This window comes from Rhopilema esculentum, chromosome 20, assembly GCF_057945365.1.
Source record: "Rhopilema esculentum isolate cy_ngs chromosome 20, ASM5794536v1, whole genome shotgun sequence".
Taxonomy (NCBI): Eukaryota; Metazoa; Cnidaria; class Scyphozoa; order Rhizostomeae; family Rhizostomatidae; genus Rhopilema; species Rhopilema esculentum.
Window position 1 is genome coordinate 5,020,192 of NC_142834.1, and position 24,819 is coordinate 5,045,010.

The following is a 24,819-nucleotide window of genomic DNA, read 5'->3' on the forward strand; positions in this document are numbered from 1 at the left end:
GCGATAACCCCCCTCGACCCCCAAATGTCCGCCGCTGCTGTCATTTGTACTTCTTTACGCGTGCAATATGGTTGTTCTGAATTTAAACGGTTTTTGCAGCATTCACATTACCTCTCGGTGTTGATATCATTCACATTGCCTTGATATATATTATGGTACCTCACTGCACTGCTCACTGGCGATCTTAGAGATAAGACTTGTACCATGTGCATAATACCATAGGGTTTTTAGATAGAATAAACATTGTACTACTGGCGTGTTAAGCATTAATACCAACCACTTCATCATACTCCAAGGGATAGTTTTGGTACTCAACACAGATTGTCCGATTAACCCTGTCTGGATACTGAAATATCAGGTTCGTCGGTATTTTGAACACTGAAGTGCATTCAGCCAACGATGTGACTTGATAATGCCACGGAGAGAATGTCCTTCCATAATCAGTCGACTTGTAGATGGCGATTTGGCCTGGACGGCGATAATCTCCAAATGTGAACTTGAGAGTTTTTACAAGAATGGCCTACAAACAGAACGAAACTGATAGAAGAAAATAAATGCATATATCCATACCTCTGACAATTATAAGCAAGGTTTGTCTTTAAATGAAGTAAAATTAAGGTAATGCATTGAAATAAACTACTAAACTAACAATAACATGAAAGTTCACCTCTTTGAATTTGATAGTAATAAATGCATCGCTGACATTGTTAGCTCCCTGCCAGAATGTGCTAGACTGCCCGTCAATCATGTTGCTAGCAGGGTGTGCATATTTTGGGTCGCTGGCATTGCACAAGAACAAAACCCTATCTCGAGGGTTCACATACCCCTGTCTCGTATTGAAGTACTGCTCTGGTGGAGACCCACAAGTCACATTTGCAGAAATGCTGCTACCGATGGCCGCATTGAAGCCTACTTGCTGCAAAACAGAATAATGATATCATATGAGATAAGCTGAGGAAATCACTGTGTAGATGTTTAAAGGGTTCAAGCCAGTAGCCAGCACCATTAAAAGGCGATTTTTCGCATTAATTAAGCATTGCCGCTATAAATTCCTTTCTTTTTAGGTGTAGTCGAACCCTCTCAGATGCTAGAATACATCGATAAGGTCCCTAGTCCATCTCAGTTACTCCAGGAAAAAAAGCAACCTACATGGGGACACTTTTGTACGCAGCGAAAATCTACCACACTGGTATATTCAAGAAAAAATTAAGCGGTGTCATTTAGCTGGAAAGCTGGCATTCAGAAAAGCTGAATCAGCAAAAGAGCTGCTACATACAAAAGTTGGTGCATCGAAGCAATTCAAGCAATCTATGGATAGCTGAAGCTTTCAGCAAAATTTATACTTTGATTGCACACAAATTTATGGAAGCACAATTCTGTTACCGCTTTCGTTTGGTTATAAAAGACAAAGCTTGAAGTGTCTTGAAATGTTTTAGGCTTAATGATGACGGCCTAAATATGAGCAATCTGGGATTGCCGGACATGTGTAAAGGCTTAGTATGATGCTTCTAGAACAAAATAACAAAAAAGGGTAATGCAAAACAGGTTTACCTGAGTTCGAGCCGACTTTATAAAGTAGAAAACCAATATGAAAAGTTTGCAGAAGAATTGACGAAGCATATCTTATATTTGTGCATCAAGTTGTGAAACAGGCTTTGAGCATGTCACAAGCCTAAGATGTCTGTCGCGTCGTCTACCAGTTGTACAGTGGTCTTACCTGTGTAATCCATAGACATGCTTCATAATGTTTAAATCAAAAGACAGGTGGCGTGTTTCATGGCCTATGTGCGTACTCAGAACGCACTGTAGCTAATGGATGCTGATATATGACTCACTGTGGATCAATACGATGTATTATTAGTCACAAATTTATCGCTTCAGAGTAAAACAGTGGAATTCTATATGAAGTGATAGTGACTCATTTGTTCATTTTAATATCATTTTGATGTTCGCATTTAGATATTTAAAGACACTGACTCGAGTGATTGAATGGGAGGATTTGTGAGCCGGTAGCCTAGATCTGTTTTTCATTTGTTTCTTCCAAGGATTCTATGGTTAGGTTTAAGGGAAATTTAGTCTTTACTTCAAGCGAGCTAGACAGTTAGACTAAAGAAATTCAAAAAGCAGTTCTCGGGCTTTGCACCTTGGCATGAATGATAAACCCAATAGATCCTGGCGTTGCAGAACGAGGATATAAGTCAAGCAGGGAATCGACGAAGATAGTACACAAATCAGGTGAAAGATCGTATCCAAAAATGAACAGTACAAAAATGTATCTTTTTAAGGCGTTTTTGCTCTACAGTTTTACTCAAACGCTAGATACTATGCATACAAAAGATAGCAATCTTCCATGAAAACGCCACGGATTCAAATTTGAGGGTAACTGAATCATTTGTGACTACGAGCAGCATAATATCATCCAAGCATGATACTTACTTACAACAGCATTTTCTTTACATAAAAAATTGAATGAAACCTTGAAGTACAGAAACGAAATCAAAGGTTTACAATCAAGAGGGATCAGCTTACTTGAATATAGGCTAATGAAAATAGATCTAAGTCACTGGTGTTGTCATTTGGATATCAAGGTGAACGATTTACAGTAAATATTACAGTTGAAACAATACAATTACGTTTTTCTAGAAAACTCATAACATTAAGTTTAAGTCCGCTTATGGAAGAAGTTTTGTTGGTGAGATGTGACACAGTTAAACCTTTTAATTAAAACAATGTATGTTTTATTGCACCCATAATGCTGAAGCAGTCATTGGCACATGTTGACACACGCAGAAACAGTCGCCCGAGCGCAAGAGTATAGGACTTACGACAAGCCTTATGACAATCACATTGTAGCGAACAAACATTGGCTTCCGCGTGACGTAGAAGTGCAGAACATTTGGCAGCAACTAAATAGCTTAACAATTACGAAAAATGATTAAAATGTTTGTAGAATTCAGGGGAGCTAGCGTAAGCGTCACATGGCCTTATGTAGTAGATCGCCATTGCTAGAAAAACTTTAAACCTTGAATGCAGACACGTCCAGAGGAAGGAATTAGTATTTGTACCCGTTTCAGTCACATTTACATAAAGTTTTAACAGGCATATGCAGTCATATACATACTATCATAGGCACGTTATTTACGTTTTAACGCTACTTTAACTAAAATATTGAAATCTTTCCCTTTCTCTAAAGTTTATTCTTCACTATCAGAGTCTGAGTCGTCATAAGCGATTAACGACGATAATACCGTCTTTGATGAGGTTTTCTTTTTCGTCTTCTTTGCTGCAACCGACGACAAAGTAGTTGGCTTTATGAATGATTTTTCTGAAACAAAAGAGATGGATAACACATCATATGGTGAAATATCAAATGGCGAATAAGATAGAGTTTATTAGGCAAAAATCAGTTGAAATTCAAGATAGTGTAACAATTGGCAGGCAATTGATAAAATTTACTAGCTATGGCCAATCTGAGAGTACACAAGTACAAGAATTTCAGAAACCTTCTCTTTAGAAATTATCTAAAGCTGTCTCTGGTAAAACCAGGAAATACACCGTTTGAGTTAATCAAAACATTCAATTAAGTTATGAAATTATTATGGGTTTGGAAGAATGCAATAAAAATCACGGAGGGTCGTTGTTCAAGTGTTGCTCAATGACTATACAATGAAAAAAGCGGAGATAAAGATTCATCAACCCCCTGCCAATATAGCTGAAGTGGGTTTAAAAACATACGGTCATGTACATAAGCGAGGGGGGCCCATCCCTTTTTGCAATATGAAGAAGGCATATATTGTCGTTTCTTGGGTCCTTAAAACCCTTAACATGGCTCGAACTGTTGCTTAGTCTTTCGGGTCTTTGAGCAGGTTTGAGCTCAATCTTATACCTATGGGTATATAAGACTTTGCATTTTCATATGAAGTACAGATCATTCGAATTTTATCCAATTCATCAATTTAGAGACGAAATATTAAAGGAAACAGATGATCGCCACTGGAAAACCATGCAATACATCCCCTGATTCAACAAAGAATTGCAGAAAAGGAGTTTGCTAAACTAAATGCATACCACTTTCCAAAAGTGCGCTGTCTCGAGAATGCGACGACCTCGAAACTCTTGGCACGTCACTAGAAAGTTGCGAGTGCGAATCACGACTGCGATTACGCGACGCATCTTCGGTCGGTTCTCCAGATGACCTAAATTTGGTATTTGAATCTAAACTGTGAGAAGTGCTTTCCTATGTCATTAGAAGGTAAAGAAAGAAGAATGAAATTAATCAATATGAAAGATTAAAAATATCTAAAGTCAAGAAAAATAATCAAGATAAAAAAAGGAAATGAGAATTCAAAATTTTGTTAAGTATAACATTTGTTGAAAGGAAAAATAGCACGCGTTAGACAAATTTTAAAATTAAAAATGCACTGCAAAGATCAGGCGATAAAAAAAACACAACAACAGGAAAGCCTAGAAACCACAATTGAATGTGTTTACTATAAGCCCATCTTCACTGCTTTTGGTATATTCATAAGGTAATGAGGAGTTTTTTATTTTACTCAATTACAGAGTCAGAAATCCCTAACATTTGAAATGACAGTAAAAATTCGCCAGGAGCGAAGTAAAATTTTCCGTTCTTAGTCCAAGTAAAACCTGACGGGAATTGTCAAAAACCAATTGGCTGAAGCGTTATAGCATAAAAGGTATGCTCTGCTACGTGATATCTAATATAATGTAAAGTAAAAACTTTCGAGTGCTACGAAAAAGATAAAAAAGGCGAATTCTCAATTGAAAATTCTCTTTATAAAGGTAGCCAGTGACAAAATTTACACTTTTTTAAACTAGGAAACGAAACATTCCTTAGAGAAACTGATAATTTCAAAATTATATGTACTTGGCAGAAAATTTGCCAATAAAGGTGAGCTCTTTATGCTAGGCAACAAAGTGTGGTAAAATATTACTGATTAGGTGAGCTATCAGATCACAAATGAAAATAGGAGAGGTACTCACCGTGGTTTCTTTCGATTGTGAAGCTTTACGAATCAGTTCTGGATCCTGCTCATGAAAATACAAGTCAAGAGGAAGAGGGGAAGAAAAGAAAACAAATTAGTGCCTCGGGAATCTGCTGTAGCTCAAACAAAATTACTCGGAAGTTAAATCGTTTTACATACTCTGTATACTACGGATGAGATTGCAAAATGGCATAGACAGGCATATGAGATTTCTGAAAACCTGTAAACCCATTCTATGTCTTTTGTCCATAATGGTAAAAGAACTATGTCGTTCACCGTCTTTTCTTTCTATTGCCAACATAAGACAAACATCTTAGAGCGCAAAACAAGTCTCCTTTAAGGCTATAGCTTGTCCAAAAATGTTTTAGTATTCCAACACTTTTTACAAAGGGCTGCGAAAAACACCATCATTCTCTAAAACTTCTGTTAGATTCAGATGCTCAAAAACGAAAATGAAGTATCCATTTAACATTGCAGATGCCACTGGCTTCTTAGCATCGTATTCTGCGTTCGTTTTAATATGTCTTCTGTTTCATGCTATGCTCTGTTTCGTGGTTCGTCTTCTGCTTCGCATAACTAATAATTGCATATATAGAAATCGCATTATATAAGTTCATTGCTGGAGATATGAGAATGCCCACCTCAGTAAATCGACGCCTTCGCCGTTCGGGTCTGGGTGCGGTGGCTTCTTGATCACTACGAAGAAAGGGAAAACAGGTCATTAAAACCTTACGTATGAATCTGAACAAAGGAACAAATGGCCAAAGTAATGATAAAACACTCCCTACTGGATCTGGAACAGTAACATCCAGTACAAGGCTAAAGTGCCATTCCATTTCATACCCAAGCGGGTGTTCAGTATTTTCAAGTAATCTTTCATTCCTTCAAATAATGGTTAAAGGGCAGTGCAAAAAGCCCCTGACGATTCTTCCTGTTCCTCCTTCGTTGTAAATCGATAGCAGTGATTGAGATCATTTTCTCTACATCACAGAAATATTGAAAATCTAACTTTTCTTAGTCTCACCTTTTCTGGCTTTCTTGGTACGAAGGCTGTTGAATTAAAAAAAATAAAAACATCTAGATAAGTTAAAGTGCTACAAGCATAGGTTGAATAAACAATAAGGGTCATTAATACAGGTAATTAGGGTAAAAAAAGATTAACAGCAATTCATTGAAAATATTAATTCTCAGGTCTAAGAAGAGACTAAACAAGGGGTGACTACCAAAGTATATATAGAGTGATAAAACGAGACGTGGATGCTTGAAAAAATACAAATGAAAACTTAAATGCAAAATAATACAGAATATGAAATGAACTGTCATACACTCACTTGAGATGGCTGAGGAGGTATTGGGATATGCGGAGGAATAGTTCCTGGTTGGTATCCTGGAGGCATCGAAAAGGCACTTTGTGACACGTTAGGGTATCCTGTTATGCACTCTTTTGGTTGCGATTGTGAGTATGGTGGTTGATACGCAGGGTGGTAAGGCGGAGGTTCCCTTGGGAACTGCGTAGGCTGAGCATCTATGGAAAAGGTAGGGAAAGTGGAGTTCCGTATACGATCCCTAAGTACATTGGATTTAGATGGTTCTTTGAGTGTACAAAGTTGATGATTAAAATTTTGAATAAAGTGTATCTAGATAGTTTCTTGTTGTCAGTTTAAAGCAAAGTCCAAGATGAGTATGAATGAGGTAACAGCTAGTCAAAAGGACCTTGTTAGTGGACATTACATAAATGTTAATGGTAATAGAGAAATCAGTTAAAAATCAAAATTGAAGGAAAATAGATACTCACAGTCAGGGGGTTGATATGAACCAGGTGGGGGTGCTTGCGAATATGATGTAGACTGGCAACAAAATTCTGTCATTAAAGTTTCTTGCTACTTGATAAAAGGGCGTACAAAATGCAAGGAGGCCATAGAAAATATGTCAAGCCTTAACAGGCTTTCTTAAATTGGCTGGTCTAAGCTGTCGTATGATTTTAAAATGGGCTTAAATAAGAAGTCTGCATGTAATAGCTGGACAAATGTGAAGAAGGTACTTGTATATTCATCAGAAAAGTTAAACTCTTATTTTAAGAACCATGTAAATTTTGCAGAGGTTCGGTGTTCTATTTTTTGATAAATTGAGGCTCTGGTGTTCTTAATGTTGTTCTTATTTCAACACTGATTCCTCTACATCAATATTCTATGAATTGTTTCTATGACCACTAGACAATAGTTTTGCATGGCATTTCAGAAGCGCGGGTGATTGGTAGCACGTGGTTTCTCCTTCTCATTTTTCATCTGAGGCTGGGCGTGTTTTTCACGTGTTTTTTTATTGTTGTTTTGTCAAATCGAGCCTCGTTGTTCAAATATAAATCAAGAGTGTTGGACATCTCGTTACATACATGGAAAACATACTTAAAGAATTAACTTATAAATGGAAGGTTTCAAAAGAGGAGCTCGAGCAAAAACATGAAAAAACAAAAGTAGCTTCTTAACTCACCGGTGCCACATTTGGCGGTGCAATATTTCCCCTCTGGTCGTAATTTGGTAGAGGGACGTTAAAACCAGGGTACATCGTAGGTGGGGGTTGATATGCTGGCTGACCATAGCCTATGCAAAGAATTAAACAAAGAGTTCAAGCAGTTTAACAGCAATACTACATTAACTGCTAACGGTTAACAGGACAAAATATAAAACGGTGTCTTTCAGCTATGCGACAAACATATAATCGCAGAAAAACATTTAAGATAAAGGACGGTACGAGAGGGTAGAAAATATTTGTCAATTGTTGTCTCACGTTTTAAAGCTATGTGGTCGGTCTACATCGCACCTTTCTTCATTAAAACGGAAGATAGCTTAAAACTTCTTATTGTCAATATAAAAAGAGGTTGGACGATTAAGTTGAACAGAATAGCTTAAAAATGTCTTACACGAGAATAGATGACAATAATATGTAGAAATTGTAACATTTCAAAGGCCAGAAAGAGTTACAACGAGACTTGCCTTGGGTGGGATAAACCGGTCTTTGGCGCTTTGTTTGATTCCAATTTTTAAAATCGCTATGAACCTGAGAAAATAACATTAAGTATAATTTCTCTTTTAATTTTAAAAACCGTCATAATTTTGCTTTATTTTCAATCTCAAGTTTTAATCTTTCTAGGGCAAAATTACGCTTACTGTGTTGAGTACTGTGAATTTGAGAATATGATTGTCCATTTTTAAAAAATCTTTGTGGGGATAAACATTGGTGGGTGATAGAAGGGTGCACCTATAAGAAGCATACTTCCCACGGGACAAGATAAGATTTACTTAAACATAAAGTTTACTTGACACGGAAGTTGGGCACAAATAGCAGGACAAGGATAATAATGAAACACAAAACTGGAAACAAGCTGAAACTGAAGTTTAAAAAATGAGAAGGAATCATAAAACTGAACAAATATTCAATTATTGTAATTTTTGTTTTAAATTGGTAGAAAGAAACTTACAGTTTGGAGAAGACTCTCACACAATGACTTTGCTGCTTGAAGTCCTTCTGGTCTTGGGTGACTAAAACGTTAAAAAATAAGTCCTAATTCACATGAAACTTTTCACATGAATGCAGCCTGTAAAGCTGTTAGGCATTTCAAAATGCAACTTGTAAGCTGTTAGAACAAATAACAGCTTCATGTGTGTTCAGTGAAGTTTTTGAATTAGTATCCTTGGCTAAAACAACATTCCTTAAAACAATCATCCAGCTCACATTGTAAAGCAAAACATCAAGGCATTTTTCAAGATAACTGCAACTGCTTGTGGTTTCTCATTAAATTGAAACTCTGTTAGCATTAGAGTTCTAAAAGATCTATGGCTTTTGATAGTGCTACCTTATATAAATGTGCAAGGCTTCAAAAGACTCTCTGCCAGAATTTGGCTCCACAAATCCTGACCCTTTACCTCGGAGATGAACCTTGAAGAACAAACAATAAAGTCAAAAATAGATTTGGTGTGTGACTTTCAATTCTATATTACTCATCAATATTAGTCTATGTGCAATGTGTCAAAAAATATCAACCTTCCCTATCTTCACACAAATTTGCAACAGGTTTCATAACAAAGTACAAAAATCTTTTAGGTTCATCACCAGTTTTCTTCTTAATGGTTGACTTCAATTTTGAGATCTTTGCTAAGAGCCATCAGAATGTAACATCAGAAGAAGAAATAAATTTCAAAATCTCAGTATCTTACCTTTGCACCAGTTTGTGTCATTATGTGTTGTAGATATGACCCCTGAAAAAGGAATGACATAAAACACTTATCAGCATAGTTGAAAAAGGAGCAACATAAAACAAAAACTTTTTCAAAACTTTCAGTAAAAAGCTGACTTTTCTTTTTTGGTTATTTTTCCACCGGATGAAAAACTGCCTTCTTTATAAAAAACTTTGGCCTAAAATTATTTTTGATATATATATATGTCTGGTAAACAAGTTATTTGGAACAGACTTCAGAAAATTATCTTAATTTACCATTTTTCTGTCATTAATATTTTAAAAATCAAATTTTATGACAATTTGTTACTATAACTTACATTCTGTCCTTCAAGTTTTTCTTTAATGTTGTAATCTGGAGGTGCAAAATCTAATCCAACAAAAACTTTATCTTGCACATAATTCAGCTGCAAACAGAGAAAAATTTGAAAAACCTTTTCATTTTAGAAACAAAAATAAAAAAACAATGTTAACAAGCAGTATGGGAAATTTGTAAACATATTTTGGTCTTTTGACTCACGTTTTGGTTTTGTGCTCCATTAAATGAAATCCCAGGTTGCTCTGGCTTTCCAAAATTCCTTATAGCATCCTTTATCATGTGAATAGCAACTACGAAGAGATAATATAATGAAGAAAGAATAGCATACTGTATTTTGGTCAGGGGAAATAGGTACTGGAATCAAAGTTTTTCTTAAGCTATAAAAACAGGCTAATATACAGTTTTAAATATACATGTGATTTTGTTTAAGGTTTTGTAATGGCTTTAATAGCAGACTGTCTCTATTCAAAATTTTGATAGCAATATGATGTCCATCATAGATTATTAATCCTCCTTCTGAATGGAATAAAAATGCTGTTATGAATCAAATGTAAATTCTTTACTAAGAAAAAACAATTTTAAAAACAGCTAAGGATAAAAGGGTAAGTTTTTATTAAAAGTTTCCTCAAGCAAGCTAAATTTGCAAAGCAAAATTGACATTTCTTCAAGCATCCCAGTGGGAACTTCAAGCTGAGTCTATTAAAAATATTACCTTGTACTTTTGCTTGAATTGGAGCCTGTATATTTAAATACAATGGTCTTTCCCTAAAAAAGAAACCAATAATTCATTCAAATATTTGGGTAAAAAGCTATTTTTTATTCACTAAAAACAATTGAGCTATTTTTAATATCTTGGCCTTTTAACTGACAAATATCCTAAAAAAAGACAAAAAATAAACAAAGCAAAAGATCAAATAAATGTTAATTATCATACCCTTTCAAAAGATCCTTTCCTTCTGGGGGAACAAAACGGCCTTTTGTTGATATGGCAGCCCCACTTTGCTGGGAAATCTATAGAAAATATTTTCATATCTATACTGGTAGAAAATACACTAGAGTAAACATTTCATGTAAAATGAGAGATTTGTTTACTAGAATAGGAAATTACTAGGCAGACTTGATGTTTTTGAATCTAAATAATTGTGCAAAAACCTGATATATGATACCATAAGTATATATTACAAACTAATTATCTAAAGGTTTTGTCACCCATTATTTTTATAACAAAGAGGTCAATATTTCTTGTCAAAATTTATCTAAAGTTACAGCAGCATATCTGAAGAACATATGATGTACAAACCTTTTCTTGGATATTTTTCTTGGTAAGATTAGCCCTTGAGTGTGCAAAATAATTTGAAAAATTAGAATAGAAATTTTGAATAGCCCTTAAGATTTTGGATCCATAAAATGAGCATAAGGTTGCCACAAAACTGCTAATATAGTAATTTTCACAAAAATTTAAACTAAAATTTACAGGTATACAAGAGTAAAGGGTGTGTTATCTATTAAAAACGATTAACAAAGTTGGTTTCTAGATTTCTACATAAATATATATCTAATGAGTATTCAATAAATTTAAGGTCATGTCAAGGATCTTTATTTTTGCATATATTTTGTACTGAGTGAGCCAGGTACAAAATGTGTAAATAATTAATGTGCGGGGATGATAATCAAAATAAAATCAAACTTCAATACAAATAAGAAAACTAACCGGGCAGGAAGATCATTTATTTCAAGCTCAACCATGTAACCTCCACCTTCAAGTTTGACAATTTCTGGATCAGCTATTTCAAGTTTTGCAGAAATACTAGGAATTGGAGGTCCAGTGGTCCCCATAGGAGGCTTAACAGCAGCTGGCGCCTTTAAATAAAAATGTTTTTATCAATTTATAAATCTGAATTCTTTGGGCAAATTTTGTTGACTAGAGACACCACATACCAACCACAAAAAAGAAAACTGAAACTAACATGACACTTTTTAGGTCCTTGTTTGTGCAGGTTAACTAGATGCAAAAACAACAAATTATTTTTTTCAATTTTAAACTGACATTCCTTTGTCTGATTTTGGCTGCTATCATTTGTTTGTGCCAGGTAACCGTGTACCTGTCCTTTGTCACTTTTTGTTATGAATTATAGACAGACCTGAAAAATAAATAAGGTTTGTAAAAAATAATGCCAAGGCAATGACTTACAATAACAGGAGGTGGGGCTACCCCCTGTGCTAGCTTCCCCTTGGCTGCAAGCTTAGCAGCAAGCTCTGCAGCTCTTTCTCTGGCTTTCATTGCAGCTTCAGACGCATTACTGTTCTCATTCTTCTCAACATGTTCTGCAGGCACATCCCATTTCCGTTTTCTTCTTCTACAAAATGAACAGAAAAATCACTGTTAGCAGATCTAGAAGCCACAATCGCTAGGCAATTGACTAATTTGCAAAAAATCATTGTTACCTTGTGGAGACGGTTAGGTTAATCAAAGTAAGTCATACACGGTTCTTTTTATAAGGAACCACTTTATAAGAAACCTACATGTAGAAGGCCGAAATATTTAAAGAACTGATACTACTAAAAACAAAATCCCTAAGGAACTTTTTGATTTGAAAATTTTTTATAACTGCAAGCATCAAGAACTAAAAAGCCAGTTCCATTCATTTGCAGCCAATACTCGAATAGATTGTTTGCTATTTGTTTGTCAAGTGCTTCATTGAGTAGTTTCTGCATATGCTGTCTCACCCCTCTCTCTATTAAGTTTTAAGGCTTATTGTAGTCAAGACAAATTAAGGAGCTTTTAAGGAACCTTTGGTTCTACAATTTGATGATTTGAGGTCTACGAATAAGGAACTTTTGGAACTAGGCCTCAAGGTAAGTTCCTTATAAAAAAAGGGTGTAAATCTGATAGTCTTATCTCTGGCTCTGTGTTCTCTGCATGTAAAATGAGATGCAAAGCAAGTTGTAAATGACATGTTAGCTGTTTGGTGGACTTGTTAGTTAACAAAAAAGCGTTGAACAATCCCATAACAATGCAATATTTACAATTACATTTCCTTTTCAATTCTATTACCCAGAAATTGTGTGTTTTGAACCAAGAAGCCCATTTAATTGATATATCTTGTTCTTCCATCATTGTCTGATCTTAGCAACAATTCAAAAAATATATGACCATATCTTTAACTGTGCACAACATGGCAAACATGGGTTCAGTGTAATAAGCCAATTTATTTCACAGAAATGAATTATGCCGACCGATTGCACACAAGTTTGAGTGGCATGGTTAGGGGGATAATGAATTTTAATGCTCTGCTTAAAATGGCAGAATTGAAAGCATTGAGAAGGTTTTATATTAAATTTCAATCTTGAATAGAATAGCGAGTCCAAATAGCGTCATGGTTTGCAGAATTTATTCATAACAAGAGATGGTTCACACTCAATGGTGTCTTGTCTGGCGCATAGGCCGATTGCCATGATCAATGTCAGAGGCTGAGACAGTTCAGTTCTACTTATGAATCTGGTTCACATTCAATGTTATATTTTCTTAATGCATACCCAGATAGTCCAGACATTGTTTGGAATCTCAGGATGCTCTGATTACCATTTTTTAGTGCAAATCTTCACAAACTTCTTGTGGCAGTGGCAGTGGCAAGGTGAATCTTCTTGCCTTCACGTCCCTCAGTGTAACTGTGGAGGTGATTACCTCAGTGTCATTCACAACATTAACCTAAAGGAGGCACTTAGTAAATGCTTGGATACAAACAATTAAGTTTTGAATTTATTTTCAGTAAAGGGTACAAATAAAAGGCAAGTATCAATTTTAAATGAAGCTTAAACTTATATTTACCACATTTACCGAATTAAATTTTTGTTGTGATTTTATTTTGGTTCGATAAAGTGTGCTTCTTATAAGAAACATTGGCAACTAACTTGTTATTAATGCCAGTAGTATGGATTCCATCAGCTTCATTCCCGAGAAATTTTGTAAAATAACGGGACTGCACTCTTGCACACCCAAAAGATGGGCGTGATTTGGGCGTGTTTTGGATGTGGCTCACAGTAAAAAGCTTTTTTCAAATATGACAAAATGACTTAGCCAAAAGTGTGTAGACTGAAAAGTTTGGTCAGCGTGGGGAATGCGTTCTGGTCATGTTCCCCTCGAATATTCCACCATTTAAACGTCTGACTTCTGATAACAAGAAAAAACAATGAATACAAGGTCTCTTTGAAAGTCTTTTCTTCAAATTCCGCGCACGATTTCGCAGGAAGTGTTCATTATCCGCAAATTTCAAAATTATTGTTCTGGCATTCCCCGCGTAGAAAAAATACTTTACATTCTAGAGTGTGTCATTCTGAATTGGGTGATCCACTTGAGATCAGGGCCAGCAAAAAGTTTCAATAGGCCTGGGACAAAACTGAAAAATAAAGCCCCTTGTGAGCAAAGCTAGCAGAAATTTTTGTGACCCCTGTAGTATTATAGAGCCACTAATTTATGAGCATTATATAGCATCCTTTACAGATAACCTAATTAATGCTCTTCGAAAGTTAATCAACTTTAATACTACTGGCATTTCGAAAAACAACTCGTGACTGTCAATACTTTAAATCAAATCAACAGCGAACACACTTTCTAAAGATGTACGCTTATCTGTGAATACTGCTATTATCCTTATCATAACGCATATCCTTAACATAACGCTTCAGAATATTCTTAATATTCTAAATTTGTGTTTTGCTCTTGGCTGTGAAGAAAAAAACTCAAAGTAAGAGTAAGAGCAGTGAAGACGAAAACAGCCTTAAAATTTTACAGGGTTCTAGCAGTTATTACCCATCAAAAAGAGCAAACTGAATTGTCAACTAAAAACATAGACAGAAATGGATATTGGCTATAGGCCGGGAAGATATAACAAACAAAAATTTTCAAATGACTGTGGTCGTCATTTATTTTTGTGGGTGCACCTGCCAAAGGTTGGAACAAGTAAAGTGTTGAATGGTGCACCTTGGACAATCGAAGCATCTAAACAGTCAATTTCATAGCAAAGAGAGCCGAACGGGTCACTGAATGACATAAGCGTGCAGCAGAAGTATAAGAGTAACAATTTGCCCTAGGGCCTTCAGATCTAGGAGGTCCTTATATATAATGAATTCCATTTTAAGAATGGAGTTCATCAAGCATAGCGAAAGTAAACCCTAAAAATAGTAAAATGTTTTATAAGAATTGAATGAAAATGACTGCATTTAGCCACAAATTATATGATCCAAGTTTCCCTCCTGGATGTGGCAACATTGTAAAGTTTTTCTTAGGTGAGTGAATCTCCAAAGAAATGTTGTTAATGTGTTGTGCAATGTCTCTTAGTATTGTTCATTTTAATTCATCAGATTAATCTTCTTTGGTCATTGATAGGATCCTTATGATGAGTGATGAAGAGGAGGATATTCAATTGTCCCTGAATGATTCTTTCAACTCTTTGCAACTGTCCGAGACAGACACTCATGCAGAAGATAAACCCAAAGCAGAGCACATTTTACACAATGTTGAGGAATGGAAAAGTCGCAAAGATGCAAGAGAGAAGACAGACGCGGTTGAAAAATTACAACAGTTTAAAGTCAAGTAAGTATTTAGATGTCATCAAATGGGTTGCTCTAACTTCCAGTCATAATTGCAATGTATATAATATTAACTAATGTTAATTTCATTGTGTGTATTGTTGTTTGTGTAACCCTTTGTTATTATAAGGTAATGTATACCCTATATGTAGGTTCGAATACATATAAAAATGCTAGTTCAACTTCAAGAACTTTATGATGCACACTCCATGATTACAAGGTTAAAATGTCACACAACTATATTTCTAAATAAACTTTTATAAAAGACGAGTAAAGGATTAATCTACAATTAATGAAACAAAGCATTATTCTACTCATTAGTGATTAATAAAAAAGAATAAAAGTTGTTATGTTGTAGCAACATTATTGTTTATAACAGGGGTTGGCAATGGCAAATTCCATGTACTACATTTGTTCTTGGTGCATTGTGGAGCTCCTTATTTTCTACACTTTATCAACTTATCACTGCAACCATTCCATTGGAGTCTGTTGAGCAGCCTACTAATGTGGCCTTTATGTACATATATACTTGTTTCCTGCTAATTAACAAGTTTATTTTTGTTGAAAGTATCAATTCACCAGCTTCCCAGTTATAGTAAAGGCTACATTGTCCTTTATGGAGGGCTTTCAAACTCTTTGATGTTCAATTTTTTTCTGTAGAATAATAGCACTAGAAAAAGAAAAGTCATCACAGTTGTTTGGGAAAAAACATGAATTCAGAAAAGAATTTTGTGATCTTGAAGAGCAAGAAGTAAAACTATCGTCAGATAGGTCAAAAGAATGTAAGTGAGCATATTGACACCTTTTGACAATTGAGGCAGTGTTATTTAAGCATAGTATTTAAATTACATTTTTGAAAAGATTGAACTATATCAAGATGAAATTAGGGACTTCTAGCTCCTTTCTTTTTTGATTAAATTCTAGTCATTTGATACAAGTTAAATTCTAGCTATTTAGTTTGTTAATTGTTTATTAATAACCATTGGTGTGGGGGTGCTTTAGTGTGGGTGGGTGTGGGGGTGGTCCTAGTTGCAATTTTTCTGCCAGAATGAGCAGCAGGGCAAAATATTTGAATTCCATTTAAATTCCATGATTATTCCTGCTTCTCTTATTTCTCCTCTGATGTCATATTTGATTTTTGCAACAGGGTTACTCCCTTTGCTGTACAGTTACTTTCATGTATGAATTTATCATAACAATAGATATTGAAAAGGTTGCCCAACTGACATTTGCTTATGTCCAGCTGTGGGCCTCCCCCTAGCCCCCCAGCTCTGATGTCTTTGTTTATGTTATCATGATGCTTATCTTTGAATGTTTTGTTTCAACTTTAGGTGAGTCTATCAAGACTAAACTACAGAAAATTTCATCAAATGTAACAAAATTTAAAAATGAAATCCAAGGACCAAAAAGTACACCAGAATGTAACTATGAAATTAAGTTTATTTATTTTATTGGTTTTATTTTTAGCTATTCACTTTTTTGGAGAGACTTATTGTAGTTGCATTGTTGTAATCATTTTGGCTCTGAGCCCTGGAGGTTGAGTTATACCACAGCTAGGAGCTAACAAAAAGGTTAATTGCATCTGTCTATTATCCCTGTCTTTTTCTCCTTTGAAAGCAATTAACTTTTTGTTTCGGTAGCTACCAATTTTTATTCAACCAGGCTTTAGAAATTGTGAAGTTCATAAGTATTTATTCTTCTTCTAATAACAGAGTGTTTTAAACATTAATTTTTGATCTTGATATGCTCCTTAGTTTTAGAAAAGTTGAAAATGTTGATGGAGGACATTGAAAGTAGCATTTTGAAGTACAAACAGCAACAAGGAGCTTTGTAAGTGATGCAATTGTTCAAAGTCATATTCAAAATAGTATTCATAATCATGCTTGTTTGGTGTTACCAACTCAATCAAAAAGTCTGTGAATCCCATCTTTATCTTTATCAATAGCTTGGTTTAACGATATTATTGTGTTGTTTTAATTTTTCCATTTTGATGAAGATTTAAAATCCAGGCAATATGATTCTTATGCTTCAATTTTTGCTAAACAATTCAAGCATCAAATACAAACTGGACAACTTTCTGTTTAGATTTTTATCATTTTAAAGAACACAAAGCAAGGTTAAAATGACATTTGACTATCAGATGATTTAGTAGTCTGATGCTAAAAGGGTTTTCAAATATCCATTCAAAAGCTTGAATTCGATTACAGATATGAAGACATGATGAATGAAGAGAAACATCTTAGTTTAGATCTAGAAAGTTTTGAAAAGAAAATACAGTCTTGGTCAACCTCATCAGGTGGACTTCCTATTCAACCGAAAAATAAACAGAAGGATGACAAAAAAAATTTATCGGTACCACCAGAGGTCAAGGCATTTCAGGTACAAAAAAATTAACATTCAACCTTTTAATTTTAGCCTACTGTAATTTTTAAAATATGTAGAAATTAGGAATGCTGAACCTTGTTTTGATGTTAGTCCACATTGCTGGTGTCTGCTCCCGGAAGCTGTAAAGCTTGACAGAAATCGCTGTGGTTTTAAGGCTTTTAGACTACAAAAAATTATTACATTCTGTATGTTCCGAATTTTGTTTTGATTGTATTTGATTCTGAAAATAATACTTTAGGGCTTTGTTTAGCAACTTTGTTTCCTCCCTTGTCTCTGTTTTTCCAATGTGTTCGACAGCTCCTTACTGTCAAATAATTGTACCAGATCTTTTCAATTCTTAGAATTTTCTTTTTCAAACTGGTGGACATCAAGGTGGCTGGGATGAATATGATCACCAGACTTTTTTAAAGCTTAAAAAGAAATATAAGGTAAATATTTTACTATGCTAAAATTCATTATTTTTGTAGTCAGATTTGTGTAGAAGAGCCAGTCTAAGTTGTATGTTGTATCTGTGATTTTTGTTTGTGTTGTAATAAGATAAAGCCATGAAAAAGAAAATTATAAACTTTTTGTTGATAATTAAAAGCATGGAATAGTTCTTCCAATTAGGCCAATTAATCTCAAAGTAATTTTCTTCACACAGTTTGATCTTACATTTTTTAATATGATTTCTCAAGAAATTTTTTGAATAGTTTGAAAAGCAGTGCTGGCTTTGAAGTAATACAGGTCATTCGCCCATACTTACTCTATTACTCATACGGTCAATCAATGATTCGCATTTGACCATTAAGTTCTGAATCTGTCAATTCAATTCTGAATAATTGTTTCTGCCACCCACCACAAAGCCACAACAGACAAGTCTTTCAGCAATCATATGGGCATCTTAAAGGCAGTCTGTCCCTTCATGATGCTCAGGGAAATTACGCTATTCTTCATTCTGATTTTTTATTTGTGCGTTGAATCGACGATGCATGAATATCGTGGCCATAAAAAGAGGGTCTGAGAACAGTGGGGGACATACTGCTTTAAATAGCGCCAGACCTCTTAGTATTTAGATTTTAGCAACTACCCAAAGGTTGTTATGTAAATTGGAAAATATAATTGGTGCTCTTTCTTTTTAAATTCTTAACTTATTATTGGTATATCAATTGGAATATATTACGGTACCATTAGTGCAAATTTATTTCTTGGTTTGATGCAAAAATTTTTTTCATCAAGGTATTTGAAGAATTCGTTAGCAATGCAGAATCAGAAATTCCAACAAGATCAAAAGAAGATATAATACAACACAATGCATGGTATAAAGAGTATATCATATTGCGCGAGAATAAGCGCACTGCCATCGCTGAATGGAAAAATATGAAAGAGGTATCAGCTATTTTTAAGAATTACAGCTAAAATGGAAAGTACGAGCTCTGATCTTCAATGCCTTCTCGTTTAGTGATCAAAAATTTATTGCATTTTGCAATATTTTTATTGTTTTATTTCTGATCCTTCACCAGATTATTTTTGGTCTTGCCCAGTGGCAGTGCCAGGGGGTGGTATGGGGGGGTAATTACCCCCCCCCCACATTTCGTTTAAAAACGGGTTAAAAAGCACTAGGTAGGGGTAGATCATATTTCCTAAGGAAATTTGACCTGGTACATTGCACTGAAACGAGGCGATTAGGGCGTGGTCTCACTGGCTACGCCCATTACCCTCCCACTCGGCAGTAGCTGGCGCCGCCACTGGTCTTGCCATGTTTTACTCAAGTGATGAATGGACATGATGAAAAAGGCAATTTTTATGAATTACGCCTGCCTTCTATTGTTATGTTTCATGACTTTACTTGTCATGTCCACTTGATTTCCCATTCAGATGTCGAGTTTTTTTGCTAATTCAATAGCTACTAAATGTACATGACTTTTTTAGCAATAAACATCACACTTTTATTGATAATCAATAAACTGAACCCGGTAAAAACAACAGAAAAGTTGTCAGCAACCTGTGTTTTATTTTGATTGAAGCCTAACCTTCTTTTTCATTGCATCATTCCATTTTACTGTCTGCAATTATGTAATCCGTAGCATCACGTTGTGTGTGTGCTTGTTTATTTGACGATCTTCAGATATTTTTCATGATCTAGGTAATGAAGTCGTATGAGAAATTGGATTTAAGAAAGACACTATATATAAATGCCCATGATAACTGCAATTTGAAGGTTTTTCTATTGTTTGTGAAATTTAATTCCTTTTAGTCTGAAAAGCAAGAGAAACTGCTTCAAATTGAGGATGACGTTGAGGCAGAAAAGAGAAGAGAAATAAAACGAAAGGAGATGATTGAAAGAGAGAAAATGGAAAGATTTGCAGAGCTTGAAAAGTGGAAAGTTAGTATATTAGATCTGCACGATGACTTGATGAATTTGTGTTTTGTAGAACGGACGGGATGTATTCTTCTTCTCACAAGCTACGTTCCCTACGAAGAGATCCTTGGGACGCTCTGTTGCCTATATCTCGTTTTGAAAAAATTCACAGTTCTTCCCTTTGCAAGGCCGATAGTACAACCCTCGCTTCCAATTTGATTTTGCTTGTTCAGTTGAATAACAAACTAGCTAACAGAAAACATTTGAACCAAACCAAAAACCTTTTATTCTGAGTATAAAGAACATTATGGGTTAAAGATTGAGATTAATTTGTACGATGTTTTTAGTTTGCGAAGGAACTTCAAGTCCAAGAGACAGAGGAAGCGAGAAGAAAAAGGCTTGCTGAAGAAAAGGCACATAAAGCAGAGGCAGAACAAAGGAGAAGGGTTTGTGTTACTCTCTTTTTAGACTCATTTAGGATGTTAATAAAATGTATTTGAGAAGTATTTATATCAGTAGCAAATGTGTTTTTATACGATAACGGGTTTGAATCAGAATACAGTTTTGGGCTGAGTTTTGACATTGATAGCTAAGGGTAACGTTCAATTTCTAAGCATTTTAAACTGCTTTGAATTTCCTTCCCAAAATACTTTACAGCAATATTTTTACAACGATAGTGTAACGATGATCAATACGTCTGTTAGATTTACTCGAAATATTTTTGTCAATATCTAACATTTGAAAATATTATGATTGTAGGAAGAAGTCAAGGCAAAAGTACAGGCATATCAGAGGAAAAAGAAAGAGGAAAATGATATACTCGAACTTGCACGTAAAGTGCGTGAAGAAGAAGAGAAAGAAGCAAAGAAAATCTCAGAAGAAGAATTAGCTCGAATCAAAGAAAGGGTATGCTTTATTTCCATATTTTGTTGCTGTGACATTAGTCATGTTCTTTTGCTGTCGCCCCTACTGTGACATCACATCACTCCTTTAGTGACAACACGTTGTTTGATATACCCCAGTTGATGTTTTCTCTTTGATCGCTTGTAAAATTGAAAAATTGTGTTATTGGAACTGTTTCATTTCACTGATGTTGAGCTTCATTTATTACTATCATATTTACTTGCTGGGCATGAAACTGAACTTTTTGAATTTCTGATTTATTTGGTAGAGAATCTAGAAGCTTTGGTGAGGAAGAGGTTAAAAATGATGATAGTCAGGAAAATGTTCTAGTTTTCTTCTTTTCTCTCTCAATCCTATCTGATTCTATATTTTCTTTTTTAACAGAGTTTTAGGAAGTTAAGAGGTCTAGTTTCTATCCTGTCCTTTTCTTTTCCTATTTTATTTCAATATTTTTTATTTTTTTGTTTAAAACAGCATTTCAATATGTTTGTTAAATCTTGCTCGATTTATATTGATTCGAATATTGACGTTAGTGTTATGTCATGGACTCCATGCCTAACACACACCTTCAGAGCTTTGGGAGTTTATTTTGTAGACTTTGTTTTTAAGCTCTCAGAAACTTGAAAGCCTTTTCCGCAAGGCCATCGTACTTTATCTTAAAGAAGGGTACGAAAACTTAAGCGTTGAGAATAAAAAATTGACAATCAGATTGCCCCGTGCTGAAGATCGAGCTAGTATGTTGGTGACTCCGTGTTCTTACGAATAAGCTACATGGACGTTTTGTATTCTGGCTGCATCAGCTAAACAAATTTTTTACGATGTTTCACAGATGATTTTTTAATAAATTCCTGCTATAGCATTTCTGTTTTTGTTCGTTGAAGGATACAAGAATTCTTGAAGAGAGAAAACGCAGACTTGATCAAAGAGAAAAAGAGAGAAAAGAAAGAGAAAAGCGCCTTAACAAGCTTCGTGGTCAGGTAAATATTGAATTTGTCACAAAGTCTATTTTTGAAGACATGGCAATTACATACCTAGTAGAATTTCACTGATAATTATAATGATATAAAGACTTACGCCCTTAGATTGTTTGTACTTCTAAGCGTTTTCTAAAGCAAACCAAAATATTTTTTTTCGAATAATCTGAAAAGTTTAAAACAAGAAGCAAAAGTTGATCACTTTTGGCATTAAAAAGTGAGCCCCCAAAACCTCATTTATGCGCTACATCTTTATGGTTCAAAGTTCCAGCCAAGAAGAACCCCTTTATGCGCTACAACTCTATGCTTCAAAGTTCCAGCCAAGATGAACCCCCTTTATGTGCTACATCTTTATAATTCAAAGTTCCAGCCAAGATGAACCCCCTTTACGTGCTACATCTTTATGGTTCAAAGTTCCAGCCAAGATGAACCCCCTTTATGCGCTACAACTTTATGGTTCAAAGTTCCAGCCAATATGAACCCCCTTTATGCGCTACAACTTTATAGTTCAAAGTTCCAGCCAAGATGAACCCCTTTATGCGCTACAACTCTATGCTTCAAAGTTCCAGCCAAGATGAACCCCCTTTATGTGCTATAACTTTATAGTTCAAAGTTACAGCCAATATGAACCCCCTTTATGCGCTACAACTTTATGGTTCAAAGTTCCAGCCAAGATGAACCCCCTTTACGTGCTACAACTTTATGGTTCAAAGTTCCAGCCAAGATGAACCCCCTTTATGCGCTACATCTTTATGGTTCAAAGTTCCAGCCAAGATGAACCCCCTTTACGTGCTACATCTTTATGGTTCAAAGTTCCAGCCAAGATGAACCCCTTTATGCGCTACAACTCTATGCTTCAAAGTTCCAGCCAAGATGAACCCCCTTTATGTGCTACATCTTTATGGTTCAAAGTTCCAGCCAAGATGAACCCCCTTTACGTGCTACATCTTTATGGTTCAAAGTTCCAGCCAAGATTAACCCCCTTTATGCGCTACAACTTTATGGTTCAAAGTTCCAGCCAATATGAACCCCCTTTATGCGCTACAACTTTATGGTTCAAAGTTCCAGCCAAGATGAACCCCTTTATGCGCTACAACTCTATGCTTCAAAGTTCCAGCCAAGATGAACCCCCTTTATGTGCTACAACTTTATAGTTCAAAGTTACAGCCAATATGAACCCCCTTTATGCGCTACAACTTTATGGTTCAAAGTTCCAGCCAAGATGAACCCCCTTTACGTGCTACAACTTTATGGTTCAAAGTTCCAGCCAAGATGAACCCCCTTTATGCGCTACAACTCTATGCTTCAAATTTCCCAATCTTTTGCAAACTTGTAAAAATCAAAATTGTAACTAATGACATTTATTTACGTTTTTACCTTCTTAAAGTAAATTGCCTTTATAACTTCTAAAAATGGCATAATTCATTGATGCACTCCTTAACATGCAGACAGGTGTTGTGGCCTAGTAGTAGAAGATTAGGTTATATAAATATTAACAGATTGATCCTATAAAGCTTAGGGAAATTATTATACTATACGCAGGAGCAAGCAACGGTCCTTTTTTGCTGTGTAGTTGTTGTATTTTTAAAGATGATCAATTGCCAAATTTGCAGCATGTTTGAAGCCAAATTTCCCAATCTGTAGCCACTGCTCGTTCCAAAACTAGCTGCCAGTTTTTGCAAATATTTTTAATTCCATTGCTGCGAAGTTTATAATTTAATTGACTCTAAGGTTTTTGTTAATGCTTGTGTTGATTTAGTTATGTATTTCTATGACAAAGGTCGCTGTAAAAGTCGAACGAGATCCATCGCGTCTGTATCAAATGACGGAGGGATGGAAAGAGCGGCAGCGCAGCGCTAGAGAAGAAAATGCCCAACCACAACAGCAATTTCAGCGAAGGTATGGTTATTTTTCAAGGCCCGAGATGTCTTCAGTTTGATGTGCGGTTTTTTGTTCGGTCTAGTTTCTTACTTTAAGAATTTTAGAAAATAAAAGAGTTAAACAAGGCGGTGAAATAAGATGATCCCTGTCTGTAGCGAAGTTAACGACATTATGGCTGCCCCTCAAACCAAGTGTTCTCCTGACTGGGTTTAAAAATTCAACGAAAACGATCAGTTTAAAAGGAAAGTGTGGTCAAGGATTGCAGGTGTTGACTTGCTCCTAAGTAACATTCCATTGCCAAACGCCGCGGAGTCCAGTTTTTGTCAACTCTCTAAGTTAAAATACCTTGTCTGTGATAAATTTTGTTAGTTTTTCGCCTAATAATTATAGCACATTTTCCTGTTTTCCCAGACTTTGATACTTTTATTCTTATACTTGTTTACTTATTTATCTTATGCATTACTTGTTTTCTTTTCATCTGCAACGTGCATTTAAAATCCAGAACCCTTTGGTGTTAATCCTTTCTCCAGTTATACTCCATACTCCCAAAACTTTCTTAAACCACAGCGGGAAAAAGTTTTTGTCTTAGTGCGGTAAAAATTGTTTTGTTTCTTTTTACAATCGATGGCCGTGATACCGCTTACGTTTTTTGACTCTATGTGCAATATCCCTACAGCCCCGTTTGCTCTTTTTCTAGATTCGTGTTTTATTACCAATTCTGCTAGATTTTGAGGTTAACAGGTTCCGTTATCGTCAGAAAGTTATATTTCTTGACCTTGCCCTTTCGATCCAAATGAACCTTAATTAGTCAGTATATTTCATATTTTTGTTTTCCTAGGGCTGTACCATCGTGGCGCCAGGGCATGCACTAGTGATGCAACAACTTTAGCAGATTATGTCAGTGTCAATGTTCTTATATCTGCGCAATCAATGTCCTCAAATTTATTGAAGAATTTATATGCATGTTTTTAAGGCTACCATGTTGATATGTGTACAGCAGTTTTGATTCAAATTAAACATACCTACCTGGACTTTTTATTGATGACTCCTTTTCTCTTTAAAATTCCAAAGGCCTCACCTGGAATATAGTTATTAAACCCCTGTCTCACAAGCACTGTCTGAAAAGACTGCTTAAACTAAAATGCCTTGTCGTATCATTTTAACATTGTTCCCTTTTGTGAAATTTACTT

The 24,819-nt window shown here is 35.3% G+C and overlaps 3 protein-coding genes across 5 annotated transcripts in view; 1 reads left to right on the plus strand and 2 right to left on the minus strand.

The window, feature by feature from the left end:
- Positions 1-2,098, minus strand: part of LOC135687523 (uncharacterized) — a 31,254-nt gene extending 29,156 nt beyond the window's left edge. Inside the window, exons 1-3 of the mRNA XM_065204097.2 lie at positions 1,552-2,098; positions 668-916; positions 278-520 (exon numbers count right to left, since the gene is read on the minus strand). Of these exons, the coding sequence (XP_065060169.2) occupies positions 278-520; positions 668-916; positions 1,552-1,620 (561 nt within the window). The 5' untranslated portion in view covers positions 1,621-2,098. The remainder of the gene's footprint in view (positions 1-277; positions 521-667; positions 917-1,551) is intronic.
- Positions 2,099-2,231: 133 nt separating this feature from the next.
- On the minus strand, positions 2,232-13,229 carry LOC135687529 (KH homology domain-containing protein 4). 3 transcript variants are annotated; one of them, XM_065204111.2, is made up of 20 exons: positions 13,094-13,228; positions 11,748-11,913; positions 11,268-11,416; positions 10,857-10,890; positions 10,491-10,567; positions 10,269-10,321; positions 9,758-9,846; positions 9,558-9,644; positions 9,218-9,259; positions 8,857-8,939; positions 8,482-8,542; positions 7,997-8,060; positions 7,494-7,603; positions 6,802-6,853; positions 6,338-6,531; positions 6,031-6,056; positions 5,648-5,702; positions 5,005-5,049; positions 4,069-4,237; positions 2,232-3,325 (listed from the first exon to the last, which is right to left on the minus strand). In XM_065204111.2, the coding sequence occupies exons 1-20, from the start codon at positions 13,108-13,110 to the stop codon at positions 3,195-3,197; spliced, it is 1,704 nt and encodes a 567-aa protein (XP_065060183.2). In that variant the 5' UTR covers positions 13,111-13,228; the 3' UTR covers positions 2,232-3,194. The 3 variants fall into 3 exon arrangements, 2 of the variants coding, with proteins under 2 accessions (XP_065060183.2, XP_065060184.2); XM_065204112.2 differs by lacking the exon at positions 2,232-3,325 and having other exon boundaries at positions 4,069-4,196; XR_010516229.2 differs by lacking the exon at positions 2,232-3,325 and having other exon boundaries at positions 4,069-4,196; positions 5,005-5,702; positions 13,094-13,229.
- A 29-nt stretch (positions 13,230-13,258) lies between these two features.
- LOC135687530 (coiled-coil domain-containing protein 112) lies at positions 13,259-24,755 on the plus strand. Its single transcript, XM_065204113.2, has 14 exons — positions 13,259-13,345; positions 14,943-15,149; positions 15,806-15,927; positions 16,477-16,566; positions 16,900-16,975; positions 17,353-17,524; positions 17,872-17,958; positions 18,749-18,898; positions 19,767-19,895; positions 20,219-20,317; positions 20,631-20,777; positions 21,656-21,751; positions 23,529-23,647; positions 24,468-24,755. Exons 2-14 carry the CDS (start codon positions 14,950-14,952, stop codon positions 24,499-24,501), a joined length of 1,521 nt encoding a protein of 506 aa, XP_065060185.2. The 5' UTR covers positions 13,259-13,345; positions 14,943-14,949; the 3' UTR covers positions 24,502-24,755.
- Positions 24,756-24,819: the final 64 nt, after the last annotated feature.